Below are 26,038 nucleotides of genomic sequence, written 5' to 3'. Positions count from 1 at the left end.
ATTTTTTTCAGTGTAACTGAGCAGAATAATCTTCTTATCCGATAAGAAAAAGTGCACATGTATTGTTTTGATAATTCCACCTTCAACATCTTTCCCACATCTGGGAGAGTTATAGTGTGGAGATGCCCCAAAGAAGCGTACTACCCAGAACGAAGCATGTGGATGGATCAGTGATGGACTGGGCTGCAATATTATGGGATTCCCTAGTCTCAATATTGTGCTAGATTTTTGTGTCACTGCCAAGGTTTACCAAATCATACCAACGTGCACCCAATAGTTCAAACATTGTATCCTGAAAGCTGTTCCATGCATTAGGATGATAATGCACACAGCAAGACCGGTGACAGAGTGGTTTGATGAACATGAAAGTAAGTTTGAACATCTCCCATGGTAAGGAAACGTTTTCCTCCACCAGCATCATGTAGTAACCTGGCCACTGCTCTGCAAGACGAATTACTCACAATGCCTCTGGCTACTAAGCAAAAGGCCCTACACCATACCAGGTGTTTCAGTTTCTTTGTCCAACACCAGTGTGTCAGTAATATTTATATTATTTAATAATTAAATCTAATAATATCAATATTTTCCCCAATATTTAAGGTCAGTAATTACAAGTTACTTTAAATAACATTCCTTTTTGACATTTTTAAGATGTTACCAGTTTAAAAAACTGTACAAACATACTTATTAAAGGCAAATCCAGAGAATTAATAAGTGGAATTTTTTTTTTCCAAACCTGTATATCAGAATTATTATATTTTATTTTTGTTATACTTTTTGCAATGATTGTTGCACGACACAAAAAACAAAAACAACATTTGATATGCCTTTTGAAAACAAAATGTGAGAGTCAAGTGTTCAAACACGACCACCAAAACCGCTGCAATGTGAATCTCAGGACAACAGAGATTTATTAAAGGCAACATGACATCAACATCATGAGCTCTTTTACTTCCTTTATTCCTGGTCTTACTGTGCAGGATTCATCATCATTGCATTTTAGAAAACTAAACATCTGATTTTCATCTTTCCTTAAATGATCTGGCTTGGTCCCTGAATAAACCCTCTATTTCAACTGAAGTCACCAAGGACACTTAAATTTCACCCATTTACATTCAGGCCTGGCTTTTTTCGGCCATGAAACACCCGCTTTTTTCCTGATCCAATCTACTCCCAACGGATTAAAAAAAAAAAATCACCATATATCCTGTTCACTTTGGAATTTCAGTCTACTTGAAGTAGAAGATTTTCCAGAAATATGCAATATAATCATTAAAAAATAGCAGTCAAATCCGCAATATGATAACAGCTGGTCAGGCAACAAATGCTTTTAAATATATATTGCAAACAAGATTTTCTCATTTATTGATCACATTTTTAGTGCTAATAATCTTCATATCTAATTGAATTTATATATAAAACCCATTACACTTAAAAGCATGCCAAGCTGCAATAATCAAAGCAAAAGCTATATTTGCTGATAGTTAGCCTTGCCAAAAGACACTGAAAGGATACCTTTAAATAAAATGAAACACTAAACGTAATTAGAATTAAGCGTTCATATTTACTTTACAAATTTGAAAAGGATATCCATCGTCGTGTTTATCTCAATATATATAATGCACTGATTCTACAATAAACTATATGTTCTCGGAAAGAGCATTGTTAGAAATTTATATTCAAGTTGTGTTTAAAATATAAGACAATATATATATATATTTATAGAAGTTATAGTGTTACTTTTCCTAAACAGCAGTTATAGTTTGGATATAGATCAAAATCTAGCCAAACGATAAATGAGCACCATAACCCTCAAGACACACACCAAAGTCATGCCTTTGGAAGACAGGTTATTTTTTTGTTTGTTTTGTTTTGTGAAAATAGCGTTTCTTTACATCACCACAAGACATTGAAGCCATGGTGTATTTGCTGTCTCTACCCTACGACAAAGAGGTCTAGCGTTTGATTTTTGATGTTGTGCTCCTCTACGCTTTGAAGAGCTGGACTTCAAGTTGACGTTCATTGGAGTTCCCCTTAAGCTGGAGAAATGGGTCTCCGATGGGCACTGACAACCTTGTGCCCACTCACCCTGAGCACCCGCTTTTGTTAATACCTGCTTGGTCATCGCAGGTTTAGAGAAAGAGCAACAGCCATAATGACGCTGGTTAAGATGCAGAATGGAAGCCAGGTCTTCAGGAAGCCTATGCAACTGCAGAAAAAGAGAAACAAACAAAAAAACAATAATCTGTTAGAGGCCATTTATATAAACTGCATACCGAACATCATTCAAACAGGTGAGTTGAAATTGAAATGACTCACTTCCAATGATTTATGCAGCACATGATGATTGATACTTCAATTCAATTTTTTTCTATAGCACTTTTACAATGTAGATTGTATCAAAGAAGCTTAACATAGAAGTTCTAATACATTACAGAAACATTATCCACTGGTTGCGTAAAACAATTGACCATATGCATGAAAACGTCCAAGCCAGGCTCATTGAAAATACCTGCCTCAGCTTAAATTTTTGCAAAACTTAAAAAAAAAAAAAAAAACATTGCTCTGGGTAAATTTTATAGAACTTTTCAGACGACAAATCTATCAAACTATAGGGCATCATTTACACTTCTGCATGTGCTGTTTCTTGTACAAACCACATAACAGAAGCCACATAACAAAAGTTGAACCCTTTCACGCATGCAATCACACCGGTGTGATTAAAACTCGCACTAAGAAATTAAAAAAGGGAGTCAAATCACTAGTCAATTGCTTGTCAAATGTTATTTGTTTCAAACATTCAAATGCACATTACTACTAGCAAAATATAACATTACAATTTTGTAAAATGTACTAGCATGTCTATGGAGATGGTTATTTTTAAATATAACTAGACAATTTGCTTTTTTTCATGTAAGATACAAAGTGATTATTAAATAGCCAGCTAAATAGCCACATACTTTCATCTATTTAACCATCAATAACCATGCAAATCTGGCAGCTCTGTCTGTTCTCTCATGTAACAAGCTATGTTTCCATCCAAAAATGCAAATTATCTTTATGCGCAAAACTGGAATATCGCATAAAAGACGTGCAAATAAAGCAGCCTTTCCATCCAATACTGTAAGACAAAGAGAACAAAATCGTCACTTCCTGATAAACTGGTGCCAAATATCAACAGTTAAAATTGAATTTGTTGCGGTAGGAGAAGCTGCGTGAATCTTTTCCTTATTTAATAAACGACTTGCACCTCAGAAGACGATGCTGACTTGTGGTGGGGTTTTAAGGCATGAGACGAAGTACAGACGCTATTGACAGTTCAAAAGGTAATTAATAATATTAAAAATTACTAAAACATTTCAGATAGGTTACAATGTGCTCAGCTGGCTGGTTTGTCCATTTACACATATTTTTTACCATCACATGATCTCTTATAACAAAACCACATGACCTTTTTTAATGTGAAAACTGGAATTTGTTCACTAAGTGTTTCCATTGTAGTTTATGTGCACCTTTTCTTATTGGATAAGAAGATAATTCTACTCAGTTATGCGCATGTTTTTTTATGTGCATTTTCAAAACTTATGCACATCTTACAGTTTCCATTAACCGATTTATGGTTCATCTCCGTATATGCGCATAAAAATTTTAACTTTTATTTTGTGAATGTAAATAAACAATTGTATGTATGTAGATATTGTATGTATGTATGCATGTTTGTACAGTATGTGGAACTATTGTACTATATGTATACGTGTAAATATGTATTTATTACATGTTTATATTAATTTCAGTAATATTATCAATAAATATGTAAATGTTTATTTGATTTATTTATTCGCTTTGTTTAGCACACAATAGATCTAATTTGATTTGCATTGTAAACCCTAAATTAAAAATTAGTGATTTTTTTTTTTGCTTTGCGTTTTAGGTGTTTAGTTCCTACACTCCCAAAATCAATCCAGAAAAAATCTTAAATTTTTTTTAGAAAATTTTGCACAGAAATAACAATCAAATGTCAGCAGATTCTGTCAAACCCTAGTCATGACCAACATGGCCAAGCATATTTGGCTCACAACATCAGCTTAAAAGAATGCACCACATTAGATTCCTTAACCAACAAGTGTTTTGTGTCTTGATAAAAAAAAAAAAAAAATAATAATAAAATTGTTACATGTAACTGAGCAGCTTAGTGCTGGCTTTTGTTTCTAATTTAAGGGTAAAACTTAAGAGCTTCTCCCTACTATTAAGCTTATTCACAAACTAAGTGGGACTGATTTGAACTTTGTCTTTGATAATATTTTGTACTGGGGTAAAAAAAAAAAAAAAAGTAATGTAAATTCCATGACCTGTTGGAACCCTGTAGACACTCCCCTTACAGCTGTTTGCAAACGTGTGTTTTGGGACTTGGTTCGACAGTGGGGTTCGATATTTCAAATTTAGTTTAATTCGCCTTTGATTTGATATTGTTGTTATTACAAAATTATACTTTTTAAATTAGTCAAGCAAATAAACATTTACAGAACATGAAATAAAAATGCCCTTTGATTTTATGCATCCCAGCAGCTCAGTGCTGGTTTTTGTTTGTTCTTTGAGGGGAAAATAAAGAGCTTGTTGCTACTACTAAGCTCATTCCTAAATTCAGTGGGACTGATTTTAAACTTTGACTTTGATAATCTTTTGTAATGGAGTCAAAGAAATGTAACGTAAATTCCCACCCTTTTTAAAATTCCATGACCTGTTGAAACCCTGTAGACACGTCCCTTACAACTGTTTGGATATAAACATGTGTTTTGGGACTCAGTGTGGTCAGATATTTCAAATGTAGGTTAATTCACCTTAAATTTGATGTTGTTATTATAAAATTATGCTTTTTTAAAGTGTGAAAAAAACATACATTTCCAGAACATGAAATAAAAATGCCCTTTGATTTTACGTATCCCCTTAAGATTTGAAGTTCACTACAAGTGCACATTCAACATAATAAAGCACACTCCTTCTCCCCCAAGGTTGGTGATGCTTACTTAAGCAAACCTCATTAATCAAACAGAAAGCAAACAAAAGGTGAAAAACAAGACAAATTATTATTATGATAACACACTGCCCTTTTCTAAACATCACGTTCCGTGTCTACTTCACAGAATTACATCAGGATATGCTGCAAAATTATAACACATTGCAAAGCGCACCAGACTTCATCCTAGTGGTAAAAACCTCTGGCTCTATGAGACATCCAATTACTTTAAATTCTGATGCAACTACAACAATGTGCTGGAGACCAAATAGCTGCATCATCATTTCATACCTGCAGTTCTTTTTTTAGTGACTGACAGTAGGATTCTCACAATAAACAGTGATGGATGCACACTCAACACTTTGGGCCAGGAGAAACATGCACTCAATGCAACACTTTCAATTACACATGGGTACCACTGAGAGACGCCATGACAGTCAGTGCTGGTGAGAGTCCCTCAGTCTCTTGGGGCCAATGCACATGCATTGTGTTCGGTAGTGTGGGGGAAATAAAAAAAATAAATAGTGTCTGGAGCAATTCATTGTTAGACTTGAGTGGATAGCTTTAGGTGCCATGTAGAGGCATTTTTAGCTGACACCCAAAACTGAGCACTGGGTCGATTTCCAAGTCCTATAATCATGCAATTTTGCAGTGGGATTTTAGATATGATATGGATGCAAACATATGAATGAATGCCAAATTACATACACTGAAAAAGAAATTATCCAAAATGAATCCTTGGATTTACAAAATTTCAGTTAAGTGTATGTAAACAATTAGTTTGGGCTGAATTTAATCGAACAAATTAAGTTGAACATTACTCAATTTAACTTGTTCATTCTTATTCAACCCATATAAATTGTTTTTAACAACTTTGGAGACCTTTTTTCAGTGTAGTTGGAACAAACATATTCAAATCATTATCAAACGCATTTTTCTCACGACTGCCATTTTTGTTGTGTGTTATTCATTGACAAGTTGTAAAGCAGATATAAACATATTTATCTAAATGATACTATGTGCTTTGCTATGTTCATGTTGCTAAGGTTTTTCAAACATATTTTGGGCCCGAAGTAAAAAACTGAAAAGAATTTCATCCATTGATTTATCAGGGTTATTCCACACTATGGCTGCACGATATTGAAAAAATCTGACATTGCGATATTTTATTTTGTTGTGATATTACATAAGTGATTTTAACCAGATGATTTTAATAGCTCTATTTGGAAAGATTTCATTCATTTAGATCAACTGGATTAAATATAATAAATTGCAAGCATTTATAATACTGAGCAAACATAAAAGAGCAACAGAGCAAAAAAAAAAAAAAAAAGTGAAATAAACTGTGCTTTATGGTTTACTGGTGAGTCTAAAAGCATTCAAGTACAGAAATGTAACAATCAAACAAATTAACATGGCCATAAAATTTTTCTTTATATAATATCTACTATTGACTATTGTAGATAAACAAATTGTGATTTCGATGCTTTAATCAATTTTTGCTTGGATTAAGGTTGAACAATATACTGTTTGATTAATTCATTGCGTAGTTCTTATTGCCAGAGACGTTTGTTTATCTTCAGAGCATTAAAAGACAATATTTTAGATGAAATCTAACTACCAAAGGTCCAAAGACATACAAAATTCAGAAAACAAACATTCACATCTAGTGTAGTCTGCATTTGTTTGCTCGATTACTGATTTTCTATTAGAGATCTTTAGTTTAAACAACTCTTAACACATAATGAAGTCGGTAAGATCCACAATTAACTTTTTTAATGGCAGATTAATAAGGCTGACAGTTATTAGGGGGATGCGCTGATATGGGAATTCTGGTTGATGCCTATAACTTTTTATATAGTTGGTTAGATAGTTATATAGTTAGTTATACAGTTGGTTAGCAGCTTAGAACTGTTTGATGGGTGAATTAACCACCGATTACTAAAGCAATTGGCAAATAAATATAACCTACAGCTTATTTTATTTCAAATGAATAGATCAGGATAATTCTGTCAGGCTTTATTTACCCTTGTTTAAAAATCCAGAAAGCTAACATTGTCAGAACATTCACTTCAGTGGTTTAACTGTAATCATACAAAGCTCCAAATACACTTTTGTGTGCCAAAACACTGTATGGGAATCTGTTTGCCCGTGTTCTCTCTTGTGTCAGGTAGTCAGGGTGCACATTTACTATGGGAGGTATGATTTATTACCATTAGAGTCAGCAAATAAACACAATAGAGTCATATTGCACATAGAAAATGAGCACCATGAACTGATACTGAAGACATTGGCAAATAACGTTATTTTTACAGTTTTGTTTGGTGCACAAAAGTCTTCTTGGAGTGTCATTTCTCCATTCTTTTCTGGACGTTGAATGTATTGTAACCTTTGCTGACTATGAGAGGATCTCCTGGGTCTCACCTAAAATATATTAATTTGCGTTCAGAAGATAAACAGTTCTTTGTTCAATGAAAATGTCCGTGTGAACATTATGATAGGTTGTTGAACATGCCTGTCAAGATGTGGATTTGCATAACTGCATTTTGTATGTGCAGCAAGTTCACAATGCAGTCTGACAGGGCACAGGTCCACCGATAAAGCAGAAATTGCCTGCACTCTTCTAAAAATGCTTTGTTGAGAATTTGAGATTTTTTATTTTTTTTTCAATGCTGCTTTGAACATTCTCCAACTGCCAGCACACTCAAAATCAACTAGGCATGTATTGGATTTACAAAATAAAAATTTGTCAGATTGAAAAGAACAAATAAAGTTTACGTATGTTAAATGATTAATTCATGTTATTTGAAACTGAATCAAGAAACAATCAAATGAATTTGATCAGAACATGTTGATTCAATGAGACTGAGATGCTTCAAATCGACAACTCTCACTCTGGAGAGTCACTTCGCGCATATCAGTAGGTAGCAGTAGTGTGTTTGGATGTCACCATACGAAAACAACAGGAAGAAGTATCACCGCGTGTTTTCGGCACAGTTTGGGAATTGGTTTTCCCAAGAGCTTGAATGTTATGCATGTTATGTTGTTGGCTATATGTTTCCTAAACATTTTATACTTTTACATTTTGAATAGGAGTACCAAAGTGAAGAAAGCTGTTTAAACTCAATTGGTAAAAAAAAAATGATGTTAACGTCCTATAGGTATTGCTTGGGGATCAGTTTTCTTAAGAGCCAAGGTTATTTTGTTGGCTAAATGTTTCTTATACATTTTATATTACAATTTTGGATATTATATAACATTTTGTATCAGAATATTAAAGAAGAAATTTGTTTAAATGTGATTGGTGCCTGCTAAAGGCTATAATAAAAGAAAGAAATATACATATATACATATACATATATATATATATATATATATATATATATATATATATATATATATATATATATATATATATATATATATAAAACATGTTTTCTGTCCTTTTTGTGTTGAATTACTTAATTTTAAATCTTGCTTCATAGTATTGTCATTTAAAAAATGTAATTTAAACAACAATTTTGAACAAGAAATTTACTAGCTGATTTAACAAGACATAATTTTGTTAAAGTAAAGCTTTAGTGTTACATTGAGTAAATTAGAATCATTTTAATTAGAATAACACAATACAAACATTTTGAGTCAATTAGTTGCAAAGAAGTTAGACTGACATATTGAAACCATGTTTTATCTACAAATGTGCTTTGTGTTCATACAACATGTTCAAAGCAGTTCAGGTTTACTTGATTGGATTAGATGCATAAAGGGTGCCACGATTAAATCATGTTCATTCAACAATTTTTTTTTGAGTGCACAATTAAAATACACAACACAAACAGTGGCTGTTTCTCAGTTCTAACAACACAGAGAGCGGAATTGGCAACGCGGTGCCGCAGTAGGTAGTGATGTCGCCTCACAGCAAGAAGTTCACTGGTTTGAGCCTCAGCTGGGTCAGTTGGCATTTCTCTGTGGAGTTTGATGTTCTCCCTGTGTTTGCGTGGGTTTCCTCCAGGTGCTCTGGTTTCACCCACAAGTCCAAAGACATGCAATACAGGTGAATTGGGTAAGCTGAATTGACCGGAGTGTATGTGTGTGAATGGATGTTTCCCAGTGATGGGTTGCAACTGGAAGGGCATCTGCTGCGTAAAAACATGCTAGATAAGTTGGCGGTTCATTCCACTGTGGCAACCACAGAAAATAAAATGAATGAATGTGAGAGCAGACTTGCGTTTTTGTGGAGACCATTTTTGCCAGATTCTCTCGGAAGAACAAACTCGGGAGACCACGAAAACACAGAATATGTCCTCTGAGAAATGAGATGCTGCACTCCTCCTGATGGTCACACGACCACATGAAAATTATTCAAACATTACAGATCTCATACAATGATTTTTAGATTTTCCCCTTTTCTATACATATAATACGGACAAAAACCTTACAAATATACTTTGCATAATGCAAATAAAACGCCCTTAATGTGTTTATGCATTAAGATTTTCATATTAGTGTGTACTTTCACAGTCTCATTAAGGGAAACTCCTGAGATAAATAAGTTACATCTCTGAACTTATAATAAACAGGTATAGCATGCTGTGCTTCCCACGTCTTTTATTCAGCCACAATGACGACTTGGACTCGAGCAAGTTTTGCACTCAAGTCTGCATCCACGCATCCTCGATATCAAGACACATCCAGGAACTTTCACGTGTCCTCCATTCTTGTGATCTTGAGATTTGGAACAAAAATTTGACTGTTGATAATGATGTTACATGAGAACACGAGGATGTAAGAATGCTAAGAGTGCATACTGAGAAACATTCATCGTCTCGTCATGCTGCAGACACTCTAAAATCACGGCTCTCTTTATTGAAAGTAACTTGGGACTTGGGATAAAACACTTTGGCGGACATGCAACCGCATTATGTAGTAATATTATGCGCTTTGAACTGTAATGTTTAATTTATTTACGATTTAATGCCATATCAGCAGCATTGGCTACACTCATGGCACTTGTACAAAGTATTCAATATATAATTTACAATTCAAAAGTCATATTAGATCTTGCAAATTGACAAATGATGTTTGATCAATGTTAAATCATTTAAGATTTCTCCAGAAGACATCTTTTTTTACATTACCCTTAAAAAATGTCTTGAATAAAAACATTCTCTTTGAACTGTAAAGATTTCTCACTAGTGAATGATACATGAAGTTATCTGCTTGTGTGCTTTGGAGGAGATTTTGCTTTAAAGGGCCATAAGCAAACAAAAGCAAGTGATGCATCAAGTTTGATTGAAAAAGAAAAAAAAAACTTGAATGATAATAAAAAATCTTTATAACTATTAAAATAATTTATTTTAAAAAAATCATTTTAATATATTGAATGATATTAATAATATGACAGTTCTGGTTTATCCGTCTGACTTTACGGTCAGTTTATTTTACCACCCCCTGTTGTTTTAAAGAATATCACAACGGTGAATGCACCAAGTATAAAAGCTTCGTCCATTTCGTGAGGTGCGCATGCAGTCAGCAGACGTGTGCGATGTGGCGCCAGGCGAAAGTATAAATTCAGCTTGAGTCCAGCTTTGTTTACGTGGCAGTGGCGAAAGAGGGAAGGGTTGGTATAAAAAGGGGAGTTTCAGTATGTGCCTTAATCTGAATAAGACATTAATAAAAGTGTTTACACGAGTTGCTTTTTGGATGTTTACATGTTTTAGCACAAAGATCGATTAATGTCATTGCGTTACCACGATATTGACATTTCCTCAAGAGTTTCGTGTAATTTTGGGTGTTTCTTTCTTAATTTGTCGACTTTAAGTGCAGTTTGGTGCTTTCATTCAGAAACATTTAATGCAAGCCCCCCCTGACAAACCATCTATTGTTTTAATGGAATTTGATATGCATGCCATATTAGAAAAAAAACAGCATTTCTCGGTAGATGCAGAGACTCGGTAGGTGCAGAGAATAGTGTCAAACAGCCATGTGTGTATAGACTATCCTGTCACAAAATGTGGTGAAAATCAAAGAAAATTGATTACACACTTACCAAATCTGTAGACAGGGAGATCAACACAAACTGGAACTGCATCTTTTTTTTAAAGAACACTAGTGGCAAAACCGGATTTCACCATTTTCAGATTCGAAAAGATCTTGGGTAAAAATGTTCCTTACAAACATATTTTTGTCACATGTGAGCAGACCACTGTAATCCCCTCATCACAGGGGACATTTATAAAAGCAACACTGACGACCGATTCTTCCTCTTCCACTTGTTTGAATAACAGTTGGCAACACAAAGTGGCATCTCTCTGAACACTGTAACGGGTAAACGGATCTTCGAAGCTATATAATGCATATTAATGAAGTTGCATCTCATTCACGATAGAGTGTGCTGATTGGTTCGAACCAAGTCTTTCTCGTAAATTAATGATGAAAACTCAAAGACGTCATGTTGTACCCGCTGGTACAGACATCCAGTCTCCACGCTGGAATTTACACAATGATCTCATCACAGTGATGCAGCTTCAAAATTTATTTTCAAATCGGAAGAAGAAATTTGCACGAAGTAACGCAAAAACAACTAATTTTCACTATTTAGTAAAATATGTGTCCTAATCGTGTTTTTAGAAAGGTGGGACACATATATTACTGTCAGCATTTCAAAAAACATGTTTTGGTGTTTCGTGACCCTGAAACCAGGGGTCATCAAACTTGTTCCTGGAGGGCCGGTGTCCAGCAGATTTTAGTTCCAAACCTAATCAACCACACCTGAACTAGCTTATCATGGTCTTACTAGGTATACTTGAAGCACCCAGGCAGGTGTGTTGAGGCAAGTTGGAGCTAAACACTGCAGGGACATTGGCCCTCTAGAAACTGGACTGGTGACCCCTGCTTTAAACAGTTATTATCCAGGGTGGACAGGATCTTTAGCTTTAGCAACAGCTAGCCTCTCTGAAATCACCAACCTTTAAGACCACAAAGCAAATTCCAGCAAATCTAAAGATCTGATTATTATTATTTTTATTCCAAGAATCTCTGCTTTCTATTGAATGAAAATACTGATAATATATGTTTGTTGCTTATTCAATGCAGTATGAGCTGCACCTATATTAAAACATGCTACATCTAAACTTAGAACTGAAATGATAGAATGCACTGCAGTGGTGCTCCACTTTAGGTCTGCGGGTTCAGGAAACCTTCATGAAGAAGCATCACAAGGACGCATTTACAACAGCTCTGCTTTACTGGATAGAGTACATAAAGCATGGATGGATTTACAAAATATGCAGCAAAAATGAATCTTTTCACTTAATTAACAATTTTCTCAATAGAATACACATTACAAGATACACATTTTGAGCTTAGATCCAGACTGCACTGCATCAGAAGCAAATAATCTGTGATAAAACATTTAAAGCACGCATGGTGGCAGTGAACAAGCTGAATCAGCTACAGTAAACCCCTCTGTTGCAGCCATACTCCATCTGTTTGCATTATATCCAGCAATAAGATAAATGGATTAAAAATGTTTGCTTTGGCAGAGGCACATCCTGTGTGATTTTCATGAGATATGACATGATGACAGTGGATGTTCAATTACTGATTTTTTAAATTTTTTATTAGTGATCTTTAATCTAAACATCTAATATTGCTGTCAGTAAGATCCACAATTTTTTTAAAGGCAGATTAATATGGCTGATAGTTATTAGGAGAGTCGCTGATCTAGGAATTCTGGCTGATAACAATACATTTGAATGTATTTGGTAGCTTAGAAGATTTATGTAGCTTGATAGGTGAATGAGCCTGATTACTAAAGCAAACAGCAATCAAATATAGTCTACAACTGATCTTATTTTAAATTTGACAATGACATTTTCATCAACAAAAAAGAATAAATGAAAGTGTTTATGGAGAGACAAATTTGTTAAAAGACTCCTGTCTGAACAAATCTGTGTGTCACATTTGAACTGCAATCATTTGCTTCATACCTCATTAAATGTCCAAAAATGTCAATATGCAGAGTAGAAAATCTAAAAGGAGGTATAAAAAAATCTGAAGCACACTTGAAATTGACTTCTGAGACAACACAAAAGACTTCATTTGAGTACACATGCTATCAAAAAATGCCATTAATATGTGTACATAAAATATGTATATGTGTGGTATTGATTACACTTCTAAACTGAAAGCCTCTGTTCTATAAAATAAACTAGTTTAAAAATCTCTTGCTGTGACATCTGTGATTTTTCCCCTTAAACTACTCCAAGATTTACTTGTACAAATAGTATTAGTAAAGCCGGTTATCTGTGCATTCTTTTTTAAACTGACAGCTAAACTAAACTGGTTCTAGGAACTAATTTGCACAAAATAACGCAAAAACAACCAATTTTCACTTTTTAGTAAAATATATGTGTTTTAAGAGTGTTTTTAGCAACGTGGGACACATATATTACTGTCAGCATCTCAAAGGGTTATCCAGGGTGGACAGGATCTTTAGCTTTAGACTCTGTTACAAAATCTGTGCATTCTTTTTTTAAACTGACAGCTGAATTTAACTGGTTTGATTTTAGTCGCCTAAACCAAAAGTATATTTACCCGATAAAATTTATATTAAATTGCATAGAATAAATCTACAATCAATTCAGAAGACTTTCTAAAAAAAAAAATAAATTATTTAAATTCTAAAACTAAATCTAAATTTGCTTTCACGATGAAGACTACAAAAGAAGAAACTCAAAGGTTTGTAGCCATTCATCCAAACCTTTTTTGATTTTAATTTTAAAAATAAATTAAATGTTGAAAATTTTTAAGCTTTTAACATTTATCATTTAAAACATTTGTGAATTTTTTAAAGAACAGAATGCCGTTCTTTAAAAGCAGAAATATTATGTAATGTCTTTACTGTTACCTTTGATCAAATAAAGCATCCTTGATATACAGTTGAAGTCAGAAGTATTAGCCCCCATAACATTTTTTTTTTCTTTTTAAAATTTGAAAAAAAAATTTCAAATTAAATAATGTTTAACAGAGCAAGGGAATTTTAAGGTCAAAATTATTAGCCCCTTTAAGCTATATTTTTCCAGATACAGCACAAAGCAATACAATAACGTGCCTAATTACCCTATCCTGCCTAGTTAACCTAATTAACCTAGTTAAGCCTTTAAATGTCACTTTACGTTGTATAGAAGTGTCTTGAAAAATATCTAATAAAATATTATTTAATGTCATCATAGCAAATATAAAATAAATCAGTTATTAGAAATTAGTTATTATAACTATTATGATTAGGAATTTGTTGAACAAATCTTCTCTCCGTTAAACAAAAATTGGGGAAAAACATAAACAGGGGGCTAATAATTCAGGGGGGCTAATAATTCTGACTTCATTAATTTTCTTTTCGGCTTAGTACCTTTAACTGACAACTTATTCAGCATATGTTTTCCATGAAGCGGATGCCGTTCCAGTTGCAACCCTTGACTGGGAAACACCTATACGATTCTGAATTCAATTGTATATAAATGTGGAAAAAATTCTCACTGACCTCAAAAATGTGTTTGATAGTGTACTTATAGCTTGCTCTCTATCCCATTACCTTTTAAAAGGGTAACCTGAGTGTAGCCAAATTACTTTCAATTGTGTGAAGCTTGTATCTTGGCAAGCTACATGTATATGCTTAAATAACCTGATGCAGACAACAGAAATGTGAAAAAAAAATACTATTACTACTTGTAAAACCATGCCTACAAAAGATGTATACTTCAAACACGCACAATCTTACTTGAAAAGAACAGTGTGAATTAGTCAGCTCACTTGCTCTCACCTGACGTGTTTGCCATGGATAAGTGAGAGGAGGCAGAGGTTCACCATATTCCATGAGGTGCTGTTGTCATAGCGCATCAAGTTCAGTGCCATGGCCACATGAGAGTGACAATTGTCACAACAAAGGTTGTGCTGGAGGGAAAAATGGAGATAATTGTCAGGATATAAGCAACAGTTTATTAAATGCTCAAAGAATTATTCTTTTATTTTCACATCAATCATTCAATAACAACCAGAGGGAAAAGTGTTGTATGGTTCAAATAAAATTTTTTATTGTTTAACAGTATGAACTTAAACTCTTATTGCTTTTCCAAAAGTTAGAGCAGAAGAAACACACATTACCATTCTCTGTTTATACTCTTCTGATGCGTTGTGAACTGCTGTGTCCCACGCATTAGACCCACTGGTATACACTTTACTTACATCTAACATCCAGTACCTGAGAATAAAACAGATATACACTTACAGCAAGTACATGCTTTGGTCAGTATTTATTTACCATCAAACATTTAATCCTACAATGCAGTTAGTTTAACAGGACACCACTTTGAAGGAAATGATATAAAACTAACTGATACACAAATTTTGAAGACCCCTATTTTTTTTTTTCAACACAGGCTCCTAGGAAATATGATTGCCTCACTTTTCTATCATCATATAAACAGCTTTTCTGTGGTCAGTTTGCTTGGTAGCTCACTTTGTACAATATTGTGTTTGTGATGTATGCAAAGTGCTTAGGAGTCCAATGAAGCACGTTTCCACAAATGTAATGCAAAAAAAGCAATGTAAAATCAAAATAAAACTAAAGCCCTGTTTACACTAATGCGTTTTAGTATGAAAGCGCATAAGTTTTGCTATGGTTACGCCATCCATCCACACTACCCTGGAGTTTTCGAGCGCCGAAAACGGAGCGTTTTGGAAATGCTGGAGAGGCCGTTTTCATTCTTAAACGCTGGTGCTCCTTTTCAGTGTGGATGAGGGAAATTGGACACATCTAAAAACGGAGGCGGGGCTGCTGAGATTCGCTACCTGATTGGGGCTTTTGTGTCATTGCGTATCCATCCCTTATTCGTCAAGCCACTGTCACATGACTATAACAAATGGCTTTAATGCTACCGGAAGACAGCAGACCAGCCTTCACTGTAAACAACAACATGGACACAGAAATGGGAGCGTTGTTTGCACTTATTGTCTGTTTTAGGCGCCATTGTGCAGTTATTCAGTTGTTACGTTTAGTAACAACTCGACCTCGTGGTCTGTCCACAAAAATACCTCTCTTGCTTTCTTTGTCATCCCGTTCATTGTTCAACCGGCGTTTGTTGAATAACAATAACCAAATGCCAAGCGTGACACATGCTTCCTGTTTATACTAGAACGTGTGATATGCGTTTTTGGTGGCGTAGTGTGGATGGAGATATGTTCAGAAACGCTAGGTGAAACGCTAATGTGGGCGCGGATCATTTTTGATCTAAAACGCCATTTTAAAACTAAAACGTACTAGTGTAAATGGGGCCTAAGTGGCAGCCGTGCAAGTATGGGAAAACACTATCGGCTGGGTTGAGGTTAGTTGTTTTGCAAGGTGATCTGAACTACAAGCCCTGCCTTCTCATGAACATGTACTAAAAAGACGTGTATCTGAAATGTAAAGCAAATCGAACCTTTAGTAATGTATTTCAGATTTGCAAAACTGTAGACAGCACCCTCTTGTGGATCTGAAGCATGCAACAAAGCATTGACGTAGTAGCATATTTTAAGTTTCACAAGTATGTAAACTGAGGCACGTATTTCCAATGAGCCTGGGTTGAAGATTTTTATTAATTCTTAAAAAGTAAACCTAAGAATTATCTATACATTATTACAGAGTATATTTATGCTGTTTGTTCTGCATTACATCTGCATCATTTTGCCATTATCCATTTGATATAGGGCATCATGGCATTTTGTAAACCAAAAAAGCTTTTGAGATTTAAATATCATCTTGTTTATTTTTTTGATAGCAGACAACAACCAATAACACGTGAAGGATGCCTGACAAGTTCAAGACAAAAAGACTAGCATGTTTGATTTTTTTTGTGTCCTTCACAATGAGTTTAGTCAAATCTGTTGTACTGACAAATAAAAGCAAGAATCTTTTCAGTGCACAGCTTTCAAACAGGATGAAACAGTGATACTATCAGCTTTTCTTTTATTTTATAAAGACAAGTCAAGTCAGCTGGTGCAACACAAAACACTTTGAATCTTTTGTTTACACTCTTTTTTTTTTCCAGAAATCAGTCACTGGTCCAGCCTTGTTAATGACATATCACACGTTGTTATAGTTGGCAAGCAATAATTTGTTAGAAAGTAACATGTAGTCTAACAGGTTTCTTGTCCATAGCATAATAATAATGTAGTAGTCAAAGTAACATTAACGAGTATCACAACAGACAAAAATATTGTGTAGTCTGAATCATTAAAGAGCTCCTATTGTGAGTTTTTGAAAATGAGCTTCCATGCAGTGTGTAATACCGAGTTCAGACTGCATGATTTTAGCCCAGATTTTTAAAAATCGCAGACAAATGCCTGAAATCACAAGCAAAGCGGTGCTTGTTTATGTGAGTGACAATCGCACAGTATGAACTATCAAAGACGCAATCTAAGAAAGTCACAGATAAATCGCCAACATCTGTGAGATATTTGGCATGCTAAATATCTGGAGCTGTCAGCGACTGAAATCATGCCGTGTGAAATGAGCTCTGATTGAACATAAAATCAACAATCACCTACAGCCAATGAGAAAGCAGCATCCACTTTTGGGTACCTGGCTGCAAGCCAGCGGGAGGTTGTGGGAGAAGTTAAAAACACTCCTTTTCAGTTTATTTTGACCCAAGAAATTGAGGAAAAACTACTGGAAATTTGGCGGGAGCACCGTCTGTTTGACATGTCATCCGAGCAATACGCACAACTGGGTCGAAAAATAAAAATTACGTTTAAGAGTAATTGCTCCCTACAAAGCCAGGTGAGCAAAATAAATACATTTTCTACCCCACTAAAGGTTTCTTTCTCATTATGTACTTAATAACAAAAGATATATTATGTGACCTCGCGTTGTTTTCATGTCTTCTCACGTGTGTTTGGCTGTGAAATGTAGTTTGAAAAAAAAGTTGTCAACAATCCTTCTTATTTTAAAGTCATGCAGTGTGAACTCTTCTGTTGCAGACAGTGGTGTAAAGTAATTACAAATACTCAAATTACTGTAATTGAGTAGTTTTTCTCAGGAATTGTAATTTACTAAGTAGTTTAAAATTGTGTGCTTTTACTCTCACTTACAGTACATTTTCAGTGCAGTATCTGTACTTTAACTTCACTACTTTCCTTCAACCTGCAGTCTCTACTTTATTTTTTCTTGTCTATGGGGATTAGAAAAATCAGTCCATTCCTGTCCAATCAAATCGCGCACAGAAGGTAAATTGCATCATAATGATCTACGCCAAGACATGTGTGCTTTATAATTGAAGCAAACTGTTTGGATGCATTAAAAGTCTCCAAGATGATGTCCAAAATCTTTACACGCATTGACCCAGAGACTGTTTAGATGCACGTCACTGATGTGAAGATGATGGATGTTTACTGTATGATGACCGAAATGGCCTTAAACATCAGATGACGTTGTATCATAGCCTCATGGGGATGTTGCATTTTGGACATGAAAATCGGGTTGACGACAGAACTTAATGTCAGACCAAAGTCAATGTCCAACCTAAAACCAACCAAATATCAACATCTAATGATGTCACAGCTTGAAATTGTGTGGATGTTACCACTATGATGTCTATCAGATGTTGGATTTTGGTTGCCATACCCAAGGAATAAATGTCAGTATTTGACGTCAATATGACATGTTGGCTCGACGTTGGATTTTGGTCACTTTCTACCACAACCTAAAATCAACCAAATATTAACGTCATTTGACGCCATTATTGGACATCAAAATAACATTGTCCTTAGACCAGCGCTATTCAATTGGCGGCCCCCGAGGCACTTTGTTTCGGCCCTCCAAACAGTGTGACCAAGACATCAAAAATAAATTTAGTTCAGTCGAAAAACGGCCGCTAAAGTTTTGAAATTTAGTGCGTCTGTTCAATAACAGCACGAGCTGCAGATAAAGGCTGCACAGAGCACGAGTCATCATAAGCGAGTGGTGCGGGCAGCCGAAAATATGTTTGTAGAAAAGGCTATTTGTACAATGCACTGATATCGTTAATAGGGATGCAACGATTAGCCGATTTCATTATTAAAAGCGCTTTAATTCATCACAGTTTATTAATCGTAAAGTCTTCTCTAAACCGCATTTCTGTTGCACGGAACAAAACGAAACCGCTGCAAAATGCCAAGTTGCCTGTGCGCTAGTTTTAAGTTTGAAGTACACCGAGGCTAATACGCACGCACACAGGATTAACTATAGCGGCCGTTCCCATATCACGTCTTTTCTGCTTGCAAGTTTGTTACTCTAATGTAAGAATACATGTCAATATGCGGGTCCCAGCAGAGCGACGCGCCTGTGTCTTTCTGGGCGCACGCAGTAGAAAACATCCCACGGTTGTGCATGCCTTTCAGTGCAATGTCAACAAAAGATAGGTTAGACAAAAAATTATTAAAATGATTATGTATGCATGAATGCAGATGGCAACAACAGTTAATCTAAATAGCTACTTACCTAATATAAAGCTTGAATTTACATTAGACGTGATGACATTGAAACCATGATTATTCTTCAGACTATATAATCGTACAACCAAAATCTATAATTGTTGCATCCCTAATTGTTATGCAGTTCAGACATATGAATGTGTCTGATTGTAGAAGAAGCCTACTTCAGCAATGCACTGCTTTTGTTGTGCTCTGAAATACATCATTTCAATGTTTGTAAAAAAAAAATTTAAAAAAAGTCTATTGCACAATGCAGTAATATTATGTAGTTTCAAAATACAATATATTAACATTTTAATGTAGAAAAAGCCAACATGGGTGTCTTAAGTAGCAAAAATATACAGCATATGGGCTCTTATATGCTGTTGTGTCATCACTCATATACTGTAGCAAGTCATATCTCTCCGGCCCTTAGTTTGGGATGCTTTTCATGAACCGGCCCCCATGACAAACTAATTGAATAGCCCTGCCTTAGATGCTGTTTAGCCATTGAATTTTGGTCACCTGACATCACAGCCTAATTCTAACCTAATATTGATGTCTTATGAAGTTGTGTGCCTGCTGGGCAATAACTAAATGCACTACAGAATGTTATGTTTACACACGCATGCACAAATTACATGTAATTGCATCAGCTTTATACAGCGTAATACTACTCATGAGTACTTATGAAAGGGCTACTTTTTACTCATAGTCTGAGTAATATTTACAACAGATACTTTTACTCTACTCGCATTACATTTTTAGGCAAGTAGTGGTACTTTTACTTGAATATGATTTTTCAGTACTCTTTCCACTACCTGTTGCCGATACATCTTGCAGTGTAAACACAGCACTGATGGAACACTAGCCCAGATAGTCATGCAGTTTGAAAACATCTGTGGCATGACTACTTTAAAAATCATGCAGTCTGAACTCGGCTTAAATGAATGAAAACATCCAGCTGAGGTTTAAATCTGAAAGTACACTGTATAAAACTATTGATTCTTTAACAATATAGTCGACTCAGAATTAAATAAATGAATCGTGTCGGGTTTGAATCTTTTGCTTGAACGCATCAACGTCGATACGGTACCAAATATGAAATGCCGGATGGGGTAAAACGTGAACGTGCCTTTCTCTTCAGACACTAGCAAAGCGCTGGAGATCAGGGAACTGATCATAACATAAAGATGACAATTACTGACAGATGGAGATTCGGCTGTGGGGAATAAAGGTGCTGAACCTACTCGATCAATCTCAACAGATTAGCCTCACGCAATGAAGGGAACAAATGAATCGCTAATCAAATCATATGGGAGTCATTGGGACAATTAGGTAAAAATAAATGCATATTATAAGACAATGAACAAATTTTGTTTTTACCTTGCATGCATATCAGCCTGTTGTTGGAGTCCCCCAAAATAGGAGCTCTTAAAAATGTATCAAATGGGATACCAGGCTTATAAGGAATTATACAGAACTTTCATCATAAAACAGTCTAAAAAAGTCCTTACAATGTGTAGTGCTGCATATCATCAAGACTGACAAAAAAAACAACATCAACAAAAGGTGACAGGTAAATGTTGACATTAGCTTTCAGTTTGTGTATGTGTTGTAGAACTTTGGATGAACACATGTCATATGTAATCCTGACAGTCAATGAACATTTGCACTAGTTCCTATTATGCTTGATTAGACCCTACTCTAAACGAGGAGAAAATTTAGTTCACTTAAGTTGTGTAATCAGAATTAAAATCATTGCCTATTCCTAGAGTGCGACAAACCAAAAGACTGGTACTTCCACGAATACACTGCCTGACAAAAGTCTTTCAAGTTATTCAAGTTTTAGAAAAAATATATGATCATGATCATTTCAATAGGACAGTAAGTTCTGACTTTGCTTAGACAAAAGTCCTGTCACGTAACAGAAATAATCTACAGTACAGAATATAAAGTCATAGGGCAGCGGAAAAACATTTAATATTGTGTATGACTCCCATGAGCATGGAGGACTGCATTCATTTTTCTCTTCAATGACTCAAATAACTTATTAATTAAGTCCCCCCCCCCCAGTGATTGTAAGCCCAAACCATGATTTTCCTTCAACAAACTTGACTTGATCTTGGGTTCATGCGGGTTCCAATAGGTATTCTGCAGTATTTGTGATGATTAGGATCCAGTTCAACAGATGATTCATCAGAAAAATCGACCTTCTGCCACTTTAATTCAAGTTATTATTTGTTGCTCTAACAACAGGGATCAAAAACAAGACTTTTGTCAGGTAGTGTAGTTCTAGGAACTACGAAAACCTTATTTCAGTGTGAAAGGGCCAAAAAGTTAGTATTTTTGCTTCATATTCTTAAACATTATGCTATATGAACCCTAAATGCCTGAAATACCAAACATGACATTGTTGAAAAAAAAGGCATAGATGTTTTTATTCAATGTCTGTAATTTTTGGGTGTTCATACTTATTAAATACTAGCTTATATACAAAAGACAACTACAAATAATCCACTGATTGTAACATATTTACAAAAAGTAAACATGTTTTGAGTATTGAAACACTGACTTACTTTGTTGGTCTTCCGAATGCCATGTTATCCTCCTGCAAGAGTGGGAAAACACAGTTAAACTTTGTATGTGAACAAATCGACAGCTAACATTAACTAAGGGCCTACTCAAACTAAGCTATTCTTACCGTGCCCAGGCCCGTTTCCCGGATCATTTGAGAAGTGTGAGTGCACTGAATCGGGCTCAGGCACGGTTCACTTGGCCGGCCCTGGCCCGGTTGGAAGAGGTGTGCGCGGTTCACTAGGGCTTTGGTGCGGTACGCTTGTGTACGCTTGCAAAACGCGCCAAAGCCCAAAACTGAAAGCGAGACGTGATTGTTGTTTATAAGCGTCAAAAGTGGCTGATCTGTTCGGCAAAATATCTTACTGCGTGTCATTGCATCCCTAAGGACGATATAACAAGAGAAATCTCCACTGTGCCGAGCGAGAGCATTTCTCTACTGAACAGCGCAGCATCGATGACGTAAGCGTGCCCAGGGCCGATAGTAATGCGAGTGCGGGCTGTCGGGGGACAAACGTGCTTTGGCCCAGTTCGAGGCAACTGTACATAGCGTGAGTACGCCCTATGACCTAAGCCCTTTTTATTATTAATTATTACTAGGCCTGTCACAATATAATTTTTTTTGTCATACATTATATAGTACCAAAATATATTAAGAGCAATAAATGATATTTTGTCATTTTAAGACCATTTTATGGCACTCATTATATAATGCCAGAATGACAATATAACAGCATCATTATGAAAGTTCACTTTCACAAGGAACACAATATTTTATTCTTAAGAATATTTCATTTAATTATAGTCATTTTAACAATTTAATAATTAGGCGTCGAGATCCGAATGTGAAAATGTACATCCCAAAGAAATAAACAATAGTAATGATAAATGTTAACAAAAAAAGTGCAAGGTAGAACTAAAAAAATGTACAGATTCCAAATGAAAATGTACTATCGTGAGTGTGTTTTTTTTAACCATAGACACTGACACCTCCAATTGATTATTGCAATTAATACACTTATTTTACAAATGACACATATCCCTTATTTGTCACATTAGATTTTAAATTTGAACTTTACAATCTGTTGGGATATGGTGCTCCTGTGAGGTTTGTATTACCTTGAGCTGCCTGTGAAAGCATGTCACTCATCTCCAGTATGTGAACTGAAATGAGGCATCTTTGCCCGTGGCACTCAGTTCTGCTGCCAGGCCATGTGACTAATGACTAGTGCAGCTGACATCATTATGACAACACTAATTGCCTGACAGCACCACAAGAACAAAAGCAACAAAAAGCCCCTTTAATAGCAACTGTGACAAAGTCTATTTCAGTCCATTCAAGTCTATTTCACGCTTTAAAAAGCACTTACCTATCAAACCAATCTACTATAATGTAAAATTATTTTTTGTCATAATTGATGGATATTTTAGACTTTGTGCTTATTTCATATTGATTTGAAACAATAACATGTATAACTGTGTAAGACTTATTATTTTACAGTGTTAAATTAAAATTTTTATTTTAATTAAAAAAAATAATTTTACAGTGTTTAAATTTATCTTGTATTTAGTAGTACTTTTTTAAAGTAAAAAATCTTGATGAACACAACTCATCCATGTCAGCTTAAGTAAAATAAAATAAAAAATAAAAATCACACTTACTATGGTTTCTTTGAATTTGTCAAAAACTGTATTTTGAGTAAAACTATTCATTTGTGTTTTAGTTTATAAATTACTGATAACATGTCAAAAAAGGAATGTTTTTTTAATATTAAAAGTCTGAAAAGCATGGCATTTTTTTTCTTAATTTTTTGTGTATAAATTATTGATAACATGTCAATACAAAACATGTTTTTAAATCTTAAATAATAGGTTAAATGCATTGAATCCTATATATCCGTTTAAATATAAAATATTTATATACATAGTTTTTCTTTATATTTAAAGTCTGAAACATAGAATATTTCTTATTATTTCTGCAATTATAAGTAAGGGCATTATTTATAATTTTTTTTATTTAAAGACATATACTCAAGATAATGTAGTATACCCCAGATGTGCCCAGCAGAGGAAGTTGTGTTATATGTCTAATATATTATGATGTTGAACTGATGCTGAAGAGAAAAAAACTTTTGAATGAAGTCAGTTTTTTTTTTTTTTTTTTTGAAACACTAATGAAATTCTTGATAACTTTCAGGGATTTGAAAGTTTCATGACCCTTGCTGTATATGGAGGTTCAGAGGGCTCTTGGGCCCGGTTTACACTGTCAGGTGCCCAATTCCGATTTTGCCTGTCCATTTACACGTTCTATAAATTGTGACCTATATCCGATTCATGCATTTACACTGGTGCGACGTTGTAAATGGCATGCGTAAAGATGGGTTCTAGCATCTGACCCACACTTGCCACGATGGAACAAATTGTCTTGCTTTTAGCTATGCAAAATATGCGAAATTCAACCAACTTTAATTATTTTAAAATGAAGCACCGATATGGATTTTTTGGCCGATATCGATAACTGATAACTCTTCAGACTTGGAGGCTGATAGCTGATATATATAGACTGATAATTATAAATATTTCTAAATGTTATATTTTTATACAGCAAACTTTATAAAAGATTGAACTGCTCTTATGAACTGAATAGTCTATTACAGAAAAAAAACTATAATTTCAAAATTGCATGGGGATTATATAGACCTATATTCACGATTTTACATTAATCACCATGCAAAAAATACATTTTCCTTTACTTCATAGCAAATTAACATGCAACTTGACTGTTGCATAAAAATAATAGGTTAAATAACAAAATGGGATTTATTCAACAAGCAAGTTAAATATATATTTAAATAAAATTAAAATGAAAGAGCTAAAGACTGAAACCAGCTCAAATGTTCTTGAATAAAATGTGTTACAGTAATGTACACATGTACAGATATGTCATGTCCAAAAAAGCCTTTTTTAGAGGTGTTCTGACAGTTCAGAGCCACCGTACAAGCGAAAAGCTAGATACAGATAGTACGTTTTACTTTAGAAAATGCGGCACAGATTAATTTTATTTGGCGTTTTAGATTCTTTTGAACACGTGTGTGCTGCTTATCAATCAGACAACGCTTTTGTGTTCGTTCTTGCAGTCAATTGCAGGAAAAATGATCGATGAAAAGTTATTTCGGGATTTCACTCAACTAGAGGTGCAGATTTGCCCACGGAGTCAGATTTTGATCTAACACCAGATCATTGAGTACAGATGACTTTATGACAAACACAGAGCATAATATAAAGACAGACTGTGACGGTGAGTTGAGAGCCCCTATGCTGGATTTAGTGACCGGCGCACATCTCCCCACATGCAGCTGTGAAGGCTATCAGATCAGTTTGTGTCTGTGTGTGTGTGTGTGTGTGTGTGTGTGTGTGTGTGTGTGTGTGTGTGTGTGTGTGTGTGTGTGTGTGTGTGTGTGTGTGTGTGTGTGTCTGTCTGTGTGTGAGTGCAATAACAACCCTCACTCGCGCTCGTTATAATCAATATGAACATTCCAATCAAACTGAATACAATCTTACATCAACAACACATGGCAAGCAATGCAATGATAATAACAAATAGTCATAGTAGATTACAAATAACCCACCAAGTTGTTTAGCACGTGTGACTTGCTGCTTTTGCTGTTATGTTTACACATGTAATATTTTTTCCTTAGGCAATTTAAATCAAAATACACAATGTCACTCGATCAAAAATATCTACAATGATAAGGAACATGGTTACTTACTGAGTTATTAACGGACAGCAATACCACATGAAGTAAGGACGAACTTTGAAGGAATAAACAATGTGAGGAGAGCTCCATTTTTATCGACCTTAAAATATCGACCTAATTTAGACATCGAATCAATAAAGACAATCTTAAAAATAGCATTTATCGGCTGATAACGATATGGCTGCCAATAAATCCCTAA

At 34.9% G+C, this 26,038-nt stretch overlaps 1 protein-coding gene across 3 annotated transcripts in view; it reads right to left on the bottom strand.

Annotated features, from left to right (window-relative positions):
• Positions 1-743: 743 nt before the first annotated feature.
• Positions 744-26,038, bottom strand: part of tmem222b (transmembrane protein 222b) — a 42,417-nt gene continuing 17,122 nt past the window's right edge. Inside the window, exons 3-6 of one of the 3 annotated variants that reach the window (NM_001442761.1) lie at positions 22,084-22,115; positions 15,179-15,275; positions 14,838-14,968; positions 744-2,209 (exon numbers count right to left, since the gene is read on the bottom strand). In NM_001442761.1, the coding sequence (NP_001429690.1) occupies positions 2,122-2,209; positions 14,838-14,968; positions 15,179-15,275; positions 22,084-22,115 (348 nt within the window). In that variant the 3' untranslated portion in view covers positions 744-2,121. Of the gene's footprint in view, positions 2,210-12,244; positions 14,700-14,761; positions 14,969-15,178; positions 15,276-22,083; positions 22,116-26,038 lie in introns of those variants that run through there. The other 2 variants (XR_015515982.1, XM_087294519.1) reach the window with 2 other exon arrangements.

This window comes from Danio rerio, chromosome 19, assembly GCF_052040795.2.
Source record: "Danio rerio strain M-AB ecotype USA chromosome 19, GRCz13ab, whole genome shotgun sequence".
Lineage (NCBI taxonomy): Eukaryota > Metazoa > Chordata > Actinopteri > Cypriniformes > Danionidae > Danio > Danio rerio.
This window is presented reverse-complemented; position numbering and strand designations above follow the sequence as displayed.